General features: G+C 43.4%; 1 protein-coding gene across 1 annotated transcript in view; it reads right to left on the bottom strand.

Moving 5' to 3' along the window:
* Positions 1 to 3,296: 3,296 nt before the first annotated feature.
* kat8 (K(lysine) acetyltransferase 8) overlaps positions 3,297 to 11,275 on the bottom strand; it is a 61,137-nt gene continuing 53,158 nt past the window's right edge. Inside the window, exon 11 of the mRNA XM_034189898.1 lies at positions 3,297 to 3,491. Coding sequence (XP_034045789.1) covers positions 3,427 to 3,491 — 65 coding nt within the window. The 3' untranslated portion in view covers positions 3,297 to 3,426. The remainder of the gene's footprint in view (positions 3,492 to 11,275) is intronic.

Below are 11,275 nucleotides of genomic sequence, written 5' to 3'. Positions count from 1 at the left end.
ATACAATCTACCCCTAAACGCGCACATTATAACTTATAAGTACTTCATGAGAGGCGACATACCGTAATTCTTATATTTTACGACAATAAATCGCTCTTCCTTGTTGCCGCATCTTCTTCTCGTCCCCCGGTCTTTTCTTTTGCCTTAAATTTAAAGGCGGTGGATACCAGCGTTAAGTCGCATATCGCCACCTGCTGTATAGGAGGGTGCATAGCAATGTACTGTACATCTTCAACTGCTTATCCGGGATCAGGTCGCGAGGGCATCAGTTCCAGCACCAGGCCACATTAACCACCTCTGTCTGGAGGATCCGAGGCGCTCCCAGGCCAGAGTGGAGATATCATCTCTCCACCTAGTCCTGGGTCTACCCGGGGTCGCGGCTCTACTCCGAGCTCCTCACGGATGAGGAGTCTTTTGAGAACACTTGAGATTTCACTAAAATCTGGTGCAGACAAGCTTTGGGTCATGACGTTTGTCAGATTTTAAACCATTTTTTTATTTGTATTTTGAAAACAGCGCCCCCTACCTTCACTGCTATTCAAACGTGGACAGAGCCTGTAGGTGGAGACACAAGCAACAATGGGGGAAAAGCCCATAGACTAAAAACTTAAATATACCGGTTTGCCAAAGGAAACAAAGTCTGAGACCCATTTCTAGAGGTGGGCGATACCGGGAATTTTGGTATTGATCCGATAGAAAGTAAATACAGGCCCAGTATCACCGATATCGATACTTTTTCATATTTAAGTTTCATAGATCCAAAGTATCCAAAAGACCTAGGATAGAATTTTGCCAACCATTGTACGTGACAACAAAATACTTTATGATCACAATCAACATTTTTGTTTAAAAAATATCACTCAACACAACTTAAAACAAAATTTCCTGGGTAGGGGCTGACAAACCACAATACAAGGGTGTGCTGCTCCGTGTTGTGTGACACAGTGCAGCGCTGCTCTTACAGAGAGTAGACTTTGATTAATCTGCATGCGCAGTAGTCAGTGCATGCGGGAGAGAAAAACAGAGTATCGATCTTCTTACACGAGGATCGTTCGATATCAATACTAGCATTGGTATCGATATTAGGATCAATCCGCCCACCTCTACCCATTTCCACTGTCCTCTGGCACAAGACAAAACGGTGATGGGAAATATAAAACTTCACTTTGACAAATTTTATCTCGAATTGTTGTTGACACAGTTTCTATGAAAGAAAGTGGACATCTGCAGAAGTGGCTGGAGCTGGTTGGCCTTTTTCTTGGCAGTTCTCCTTTTTGGCTGCACAAACTGGCGTCACGACTCACATTTCAGTCACATCACACTGTTGACCGGGCATCTCGGTTTTCAGCACGGTCCTCTGGTACGTCAAAGGACAGGTCATACTTGCATACATCTTTAGACGCATCTGCAGTTTCTCCATACAATGGGTCTTTTGGAATACGAACATCTTGGCTGTGGTAAATGTGGCCTGGCAAGGACTGCAGCTTTTTTTATTTTTTTTTAAATATTACTTCATTTGAAACCTTGTCTTGCCAAGTGATTCCTAACAGTCAAAACAGGCAGTATAGTTGGAAGCCGTTTAGTTTCCTGGTTCTTCATAAGAAAATCCTCCTTTGTACCACTTTCCCCATATTCAAGGACTTAAATGTTCAGATGGTTTGCTTCTGAGAGTGCACCGTGATGTCTGTGGGTAGGTGGGATTTGACAGATCGGTGTCACCAGCTCTGCTCCTGGAAATCACCTGCCCTGTTTTTTTCCATATGTACCTGCTAAACCACAGCTGATTCGTCACCTCTGCCATTTCCTTGGGCTTGATTGCCTCAGAACACAATTTTTTAAATTCACATTAGGTGGAGCCAGATTTTGATCTCCTGAAGGGTTAATGACCCATGTGTCAGAGTAATCTCTAAGCAGGCGATCTGTGTGGTCTAGTGACTTTAAGCCTGATTTTAGATTAATCAAAGCACTTTATTCCTCCAGTGCTACACCTTGTCCAAACCCAACCTGGTCCTTTGCCCGGATCTTGCGATTCCCTCCAGGTGCTCCTGCTTCCTCCCACTTCCAAAGACATGCAGATTAGGTGACTTTTAAGTGACCGTGGGTGGGTCGGTGAGTGAATGAGTGAGTCTGCCCTGTGATCAACTGGTAATCTGTCAGCCCTACCCTGAAAAAAAGAACCAACTTAATTTGTTTAATTTGGGAACACCTGAATGTTCTTTGCAATTAAGTTAATAAGCTAGATTAACATATCAATCTAATTTATTAACTTAATAAAACAATTCAATCAAGTTGGTTCAAGTATTTCTTTTTTCAATGTTTAATCCTTAACATGACTAAGCATGTTCACTAAAGTAATGAACAGCTTTGTTTTTTTGTTGTTGTTGCTTTTGTCACAGTCTAGGCCAAGAGAGGCCAATCTTGTGTAATGACAGACCAGACAACCAACAATATCACATAATATCAAATTTGTCTCCATTTAATTTCTTCTCAAATAAGGGCCATTGGGACCAAGAAACACCCCGCATCAGGTGACATGAACACATTAATGACTGATGGAGGCAGAATCCAATGGATCCAAATAGTTTATAGGGCAGCGCAGTCTCATTTGAACCTTGCATATTGCAGGATTTGACCACTTATGGGGACAGCTGGTCCCATTGCGCAATACATACACGCATCAGTGGTGGGCACAGCTGACCAAAAAAGTTAACTTTGATAACCATTAATCCTCTAACTGAAAAGTTAACTTTTATAAAGCCACCCTAAAACATTTAGTGGAAGTTACAGCTAAAAGCTAAACCAGTAACTTTTAGTGCTGACTCCAGTACACTGTCAGCTACTGACAACGAGCCAGTGCTGTCTCGGATCAGTCTTCTCTCAGCAAAAAAGACCTGGTGATCAGAGGGAAAGGAAGTGCAGCACAAAAAAGCGTCATCACGATTGTCGGGGCGTCCTTAAGATTGTCGGAAGGGGAAAATCGGGTCTGATATCGGCCTAATTATCCTGCCGCGTGAACCAGGCCTTAGGGAATAAGACACCTGAGTGATAAACATCTCAGGCGTCCTCTGTTACATTATGTTTGGATACTTCAAGTGGGCGAGCACACACAAAGTGGTTCATCTCTGATGCTGTGCTAACATTTCAAAATGAAACTGTCACGGTCCAAAACAGCATGCACAATAATAAATACCCACAATCCATCTGTGAGGTTTTACATTACTGTGATTTTCCTGTAGCTGTAAATAGGATGAGTCACACAAACATCAGAAAAATTGTTTCTTTTTTTCCCACATACATTTTTTTTTAAAAGTACAGACATGTGTTATTTATTGTCTATGTACATATCAGCAGGGTCTACAAATGAAAATGGGGGGGGACAAAAACAGGTGGCGCTGTGGCCCAGCTGCCAGCGTGGAGTTCCACTTCTCACTTCTTGGACAACTTCGCCTGCTTATTTTTGGGAGGCGCCCACTTCAAACACACCGTGTCCACTGTGAAAGAAACAAGAGGTCAAACACTGACACACACATGCACACACACACAGTACTTTAAACACCAACACACGTACGCCAGGGACTGACTCAAAACAACTCTCAGCCAAACCCATAAATGGGTTAAGAGGCGGAGCATGGGCAATACAGGCCTGACCTGGGTAGGAGGAATGACGCCTGGACACGCCCACCCACCTCAGAGTTACAAAAGAAGCTAAAGCTATCAGGCTAACCCTTTATTTTGGGTGCTTTATTAATGCTTTTTTTTTGCAGTGGGTGGTGGTTTTATAACAGGTGTTATAGGTGCAGGTATTAACAAGAGTCACCAGGAGATGACATGCCCCCCACCCAAATCAGAACTACAAAGTGAGTTCACCCTTATAAATATGAATGAAACTGGTCAACTGGTTCTTAAGATAAGACACAAGACAGTGGAATGTGGTGTTCATTTCCAAATTGAACGCAGTGTTGATCCGGGATGTCATCTGACTACCACAGAAATGGCAGAAGATGTGGACATCAGCACTTTTTCGGCACATTCCACTGTTACAGGATTTTTTGTCATGGAAAGAGGAGCGGAGGAATGCACCACAGAGCCGCGAATGGCGCTAGACAAAAGCACCTCCGTGTTGGTCTCACAGGACGGCTTTCAGATGGTTTCAGACGGCTTTCCGTAGCTTTTCAGTCGTGTGACTATCCGAGAAATTGTGGATGAGCTGGACATGCCAGAACATGTCCTGTGAGGCTTCATCACGGCGTTGCTTTGCGCCATGCGGCTCCATCCCGATGCGTAAATTCCTCCGCTCCTCTTTCCATGACAAAAACTCCTGTAACAGTGGAATGTGCCGTTCATTTCCAAACTGAACGCAGTGTTGATATGGGACGTCATCTGACTACCAGAGAAAATGCAGAAGACGTGGACATCAGCACTTTTTCGGCACATTGAGACAGACGTGCGGAGGAATTCACGCATCGGGACGGAGCCGCATGGTGCAAAGCAACGCCATGATGAAGCCTCACAGGACATGTTCTGGCACGTCCAGCTCATCCACAATTTCTCGGATAGTCACACGACTGAAAAGCCACTGAAAGCCGTCTGAAAGCCATCTGAAAGCCGTCCTGTGAGACCAACACGGAGGTGCTTTTGTCCCACGCCATTCGCAGCTCTGTGGCGCATTCCGCCGCTCCTCTTTCCATGACAAAAACTCCTGTAACAGTGGAATGTGCCGAAAAAGTGCTGATGTCCACGTCTTCTGCCATTTCTGTGGTAGTCACAACGATGTCCCGGATCAACACAGCGTTCACTTTGGAAATGATCTGGTTGTTTCAGCCTGTCGATCGGCGCTCAGAGTGCGGCGCGCTCTCAGACGCTGTGGGCGGTCTTTAAACCGGCTGTAACACTCCTTAATCTGTGTGATCCCCATAAAATCGTCCCTGAAAGCCATCTGAATTTTCCGAATTGTGTCCACCTGGCTGTCTCTCACAGTTTCTGGAAAAATTTGATGCAGCAAAGCTCCAAATCGTTCAGACATTTTACTCCAAAAAAATCCGACGAGGGGGGTGGACCATGCTCACACAAAGCCTGCTCACAGGCGAATGACGCAACCGACAGGCGTGAAAAAACTCACGCACGCGCACAAAGGTTCAAGCTTGGCTGATGCAATCACACGTGATTCAAATCCATATGGTTTTTGCAAAAAATAAAATGGTCGGATAGTTTTCTAACAGACCTCGTATAAACTGGATGTACTCACTGGACAAAAGCAAAGGTCCCAATGTTTCTGTATGGTTTTCCATGTAATAAACACAGTACATAAAACTTCCTGTCCGATCACATTGTATTTCCATTAAAAACCCCTCACATGTCCCGGACAGAGCAGTCTGGACGTAGGTACAAAATGAAGTTCAGCACTGACACTCACCTATTCCAGGAAAGTGGGCACCATATTTCCTTGATTAAAAGACTGGGCATAGACTGTTTTCAAACTGGGCTGAGACCCGGCGCCTAAACAAGGCAGGGTGTAATTCAAGGCCGGTGATTATTAACAAAATGCTGCTTGCTGCCTGCACTGTAACATGTTTAACACACATATCCCTGGGTGTGATGAAAAAGACAACCGCTTTAGATCAGCGCCCTCTGTGGGGCTGCGAACCCGCATATCTGCATAAAAACGCAATGGAGAACTTTAAAATAATTACACACGTCAGTGTCACTGCATGGCACAAAGTTATGGAGTTGGAGAAGCATAAATCAGGCTTTCGATTTTAAGGTACCGCACCGCAGCAAACTTAGAAAAAAAGAGTGACTCGACAAAGCGTAATCTTTTAATGCACATAATGTCTGGCGCTTAATTAAAGCAGGCATTTTTTTTTCAAAGTTTTGACGCTGTCATTAAATGAGGCAGGCCCCTATTCAAGTTCAAGTAAATACGTTCTGTGCCTCCTGACTGCAACTAATCCTTAATGATGCTTTTATACATAGGCAGGTGCGTTACGAATGTCATATTTGCGTCATTCTTGCCATATTTTTGTCATTCTTAACGTGACTTAATGCATCTGAATAGGTTTCTTAATAGTGTGTGTTGGTGCGTGATATTGGTGATTTTCGTGGAGCATGTTTCAGGCTGTCAAAAAATTTTCCACGAATGTCACACCCCACCCTCATTTCGCCTCAAGTCGTGGAGGTCACAACTAAGCGTGTTGACCCATAACAGAGTGCGACAGTGTTCTTCTCTGACGTGCGCACAATTAAACCCTGCTGCACCGCATTCAGTTTCATTGCTGCAGTATGCTAAAGGACAGTGACGCCAAGTCGGCTAAAAGCCTCGTTCCAATGCTCATCAGCGCACTGCTGCAGGTGGTCCACCTGCATGTGCCTGATGTTTGGGAAAATGAGCGAGACGAGAGCTGCGTGAAGCACACATCTGGCTCTCTCAATCTCCTCCTCTCTGCGCCACTCCATGGCACAGAGCCCAACTCAACATGCAATCACAAAGTTCTTCTGCTGTGGATTTTGAGGAGCAAACTGGAGCGATCTGAATTGTTCAGCAACTGACGGTTAGATGAATATGGGTTGCGATAGCGCGCAACATTATTCTTGACCATGCGTAATGGTTCCTGATAATTCTCCAGCAACACATGCCATTAATCGTAACATTACATTACATTACATACAGTACATTTTTTCCGCAAATCTGACTGGTTAATTGTGAGAGATTTCAGACCATAAATTATATAAGCGGTGGTAAAATATTAAAACCGTTTCACATTTGATGTGTTACTCTGCGCCCTGGCTGCGCGCATTGCTATGCAGATGTCAATAATGGCACTGTCAGCTGAGAGTGAGAGGTTGCCAACCACCATTAAAAATGAAGAGAAAAAAAAAAACAACTGGTGGCGCAACGACACCGAAATAGATTAATGTAAGATAGCATACAAAAGTAGTGATGTGGATTCTGCTCACAGAATTTCAAGTTTGGCACGAAGATGATGGTGCTACAGTAAGCTTTGACAAGCCGACCACACCCCTTGTCTGCGTACCATTTTACCAAGATATATATTATGCAGATTAAGATGTACAAGCCTTCAGTGGTGGGCACGGATCCTTGCAAACGTTGGAATCGGATTAGAACGAGAATAACCCCCTTGTGTCTGATGATTTGTGGACGTTAATGCTGGATTAGGGTTGTAAATAGCCATTTTACGTGTTGCAGTTAAAACTCAATTTGCAACTATCTAGGGGAGGTGATGGTCTAGTGGTTAAGGCGTTGGGCTTGAGACCAGAGGATCCTCGGTTCAAATCTCACCCTGACCGGAAAATCACTAAGGGCCCTTGGGCAAGGTCCTTAATCCTCTAGCTGCTCCCAGTGTGTAGTGAGGACCTTGCATGGCAGCACCCTCACATCGGGGTGAATGTGAGGCATTATTGTAAAGCGCTTTGAGCGTCTGATGCAGATGGAAAAGCTCTATATAAATGCAGTCCATTTACCATTGAGTCGGCAGTCATAAATCTTCTTAAGAAACCGGGCTTGGATCCTGAGTTTGGAAAATTACAGGTCTGTATCTGGTAAGGCCTCTACTGGTGGTTGGCTCTCACTGCGGTATTGTATCACTTCCTGTTCCGGAGCACAGCGGTGTTTTGCTGTAGCTGTTAGCTGTTTAATCTGCGCAGTTAGATTGATCTAGATAACTAGATAACGATTTGTTTCACAGTGTAATCTTCACGTGCCTTAACTAAAGCACTCCCTCTGCTGAATCACTTCTAAATTATTTACACGTTATTCACTTTCTGTGTTTTTAGGAATCCGCTAGTTTAGCGCAGCTACTAGCTCTTAGCCGATTTAGCATGGCGGCTTCTCCTGTCTCTCCCGCACTTTTCTGCTCTGGGTGTGAAATGTTTAGTTATTTCCTCGGCCTCCTTTAGCAGTAATGGTACTTGTAATAAGTGTAGCTTATTCATAGCTTTGGAGGCCAGGCTGGGCGAACTGGAGACTCGGCTCCGCACCGTGGAAAATCCTACAGCTAGCCAGGCCCCTGTAGTCGGTGCGGACCAAGGTAGCTTAGCCGCCGTTAGTTCCCTTCCAGCAGATCCCAAGCAGCCGGGAAAGCAGACCGACTGGGTGACTGTGAGGAGGATGCGTAGCCCTAAACAGAAGCCCCGTGTACACCGCCACCGTTTTTCCCCACTCGGCGACACACCCGCCGAGGATCAAACTCTGGTTATTGGCGACTCTGTTTTGAGAAATGTGAAGTTAGCGACACCAGCAACCATAGTCATTTGTCTTCCAGGGGCCAGAGCAGGCGACATTGAAGAAAATTTGAAACTGCTGGCTAAGGCTAAGCGTAAATTTGGTAAGATTGTAATTTACATCGGCAGTAATGACACCCGGTTACGCCAATCGGAGGTCAATAAAATTAACATTGAATCGGTGTGTAACTTTGCAAAAACAATGTCGGACTCTGTAGTTTCTCTGGGCCCCTCCCCAATCGGACCGGAGTGACACGTTTAGCCGCATGTTCTCCTTGAATTGCTGGCTGTCTGAGTGGTGTCCAAAAAATGAGGTGGGCTTCATAGAATTGGCAAAGCTTCTGGGGAAAACCTGGTCTTGTTAGGAGAGACGGCATCCATCCCACTTTGGATGGAGCAGCTCTCATTTCTAGAAATCTGGCCAATTTTCTTAAATCCTCCAAACCGTGACTATCCAGGGTTGGGACCAGGAAGCAGAGTTGTAGTCTTACACACCTCTCTGCAGCTTCTCTCCCCCTGCCATCCCCTCATTACCCCATCCCCGTAGAGACGGTGCCTGCTCCCAGACCCCCAATAACCAGCAAAAATCTATTTAAGCATAAAAATTCAAAAAGAAAAAATAATATAGCACCTTCAACTGCACCACAGACTAAAACAGTTAAATGTGGTCTATTAAACATTAGGTCTCTCTTCTAAGTCCCTGTTAATAAAGATATATAATTGATCAACATATTGATTTATTCAGCCTTACAGAAACCTGGTTACAGCAGGATGAATATGTTAGTTTAAATGAGTCAACACCCCCGAGTCACACTAACTGCCAGAACGCTCGTAGCACGGGCCAAGGTGGAGGATTATCAGCAATCTTCCATTCCAGCTTATTAATTAATCCAAACCCAGACAGAGCTTTAATTCATTTGAAAGCTTGACTCTTAGTCTTGTCCATCCAAATTGGAAGTCCCAAAAACCAGTTTTATTTGTTGTTATCTATCGTCCACCTGGTCGTTACTGTGAGTTTCTCTGTGAATTTTCGGACCTTTTGTCTGACTTAGTGCCTCAGATAAGATAATTATAGTGGGCGATTTTAACATCCACACAGATGCTGAGAATGACAGCCTCAACACTGCATTTAATCTATTATTAGACTCATTGGCTTTGCTCAAAATGTAAATGAGTCCACCCACCACTTTAATCATATCTTAGATCTTGTTCTGACTTATGGTAGGAAATAGAAGACTTAACAGTATTCCCTGAAAACTCCCTTCTGTCTGATCATTAAAACATTTACATTTACTCTGATGGACTACCCAGCAGTGGGGAATAAGTTTCATTACACTAGAAGTCTTTCAGAAGCGCTGTAACTAGGTTTAAGGATATGATTCCTTCTATGTTCTCTAATGCCATATACCAACACAGTGCGAGTAGCTACCTAAACTCTGTGAGTGAGATAGAGTATCTCGTCAATAGTTTTACATCCTCATTGAAGACAACTTTGGATGCTGTAGTCCTCTGAAAAAGAGAGCCTTAAATCAGAAGTGCCTGACTCCATGGTATAACTCACAAACTTGCAGCTTAAAGCAGATAACCCGTAAGTTGGAGAGGAAATGGCATCTCACTAATTTAGAAGATCTTCACTTAGCTGGAAAAAGTTCTGTTGCTCTATAAAAAAGCCCTCCGTAAGCTAGGTCATCTTACTACTCATCACTAATTGAAGCCGAGTATTCCTATTGAGCCGAGTATCCTTTAACTTTAACTAGTAATGACTTCATGACTTTCTTTGCTAAAAATTTTAACTATTAGAGAAAAAAAATTACTCATAACCATCCCAAAGACATATCGTATCTTTGGCTGCTTTCAGTGATGCGGTATTGGTTAGACTCTTTCTCTCCGACTGTTCTGAGTTATTTTCATTAGTACTTCCTCCAATCATCAACATGTCTATTAGACCCCATTCCTACTAGGCTGCTCAAGGAAACCTACATTAATTAATGCTTCGATCTTAAATATGATCAATCTATCTTTATTAGTTGGCTATGTGCCACAGGCGTTTAAGGTGGCAGTAATTAACTAGACTTAAAAAGCCATCATTGACCCAGCTATCTAGCTAATTATAGGCCAATCTCCAACCTTCCTTTTCTCTCTCAAAAATTCTTGAAAGGGTAGTTGAAATCAGCTAACTGATATCTGCAGAGGAATGGTCTATTTGAAGAGTTTCAGTCAGGTTTTTAGAATCATCATAGTACAGAAACAGCATTAGTGAAGGTTACAAATGATCTTCTTATGGCCTCAGACAGTGGACTCATCTGTGCTTGTTCTGTTAGCCTCAGTGCTGCTTTTGATACTGTTGACCATAAAATTTTATTACAGAGATTAGAGCATGCATAGGTATTAAGGCACTGCGCTGCGGTGGTTTGAATCATATTTATCTAATAGATTACAATTTGTTCATGTAAATGGGGAATCTTCTTCACAGACTAAGGTTAATTATGGAGTTCCACAAGGTTCTGTAAATATCCAACTGGATCACATCTTAAAATTGTTATTTTCTGGGAAGCACGTAATTTACAACTTCCTAATGTCATGAACGCGGAAAGAGAGTGCAAAAATTAGGAATGGAGCAAGTTTTTATTTGTATGGTTAAAGGTGCACCAACTGCGAGGCAAACATTTGGTAGGCCAAGATGGGCAGTCTGAGCACCATGGACCAGTTGGCTGCTCTGGCATACTGCAGCAGTAACACCACAAAACGGCATTCAATTTTGACTCTGAACACAGATAATGTTAATGCATGATGCACTGTCACAGACACAGTGATATACTAATTACACAGACTTTGCGCAACCACAATAAACTATTTCTACTACTCTCGATGCAGCCAAGTCTGTGATTAAAGATATGCAGGCAGTTTACTTCAAAAACTGTTTAAATTATTTAATTTCCAAATATGAAGTATTGTTTCCATTTCAAAATGAGCAAATATTCGCACAAAAACAAATACAGTATCTCGTCTTTGTGGTGTATTCAATTGAATATAGGTT

Source organism: Thalassophryne amazonica, chromosome 16 (genome assembly GCF_902500255.1).
Source record: "Thalassophryne amazonica chromosome 16, fThaAma1.1, whole genome shotgun sequence".
NCBI lineage: Eukaryota > Metazoa > Chordata > Actinopteri > Batrachoidiformes > Batrachoididae > Thalassophryne > Thalassophryne amazonica.
This window is presented reverse-complemented; position numbering and strand designations above follow the sequence as displayed.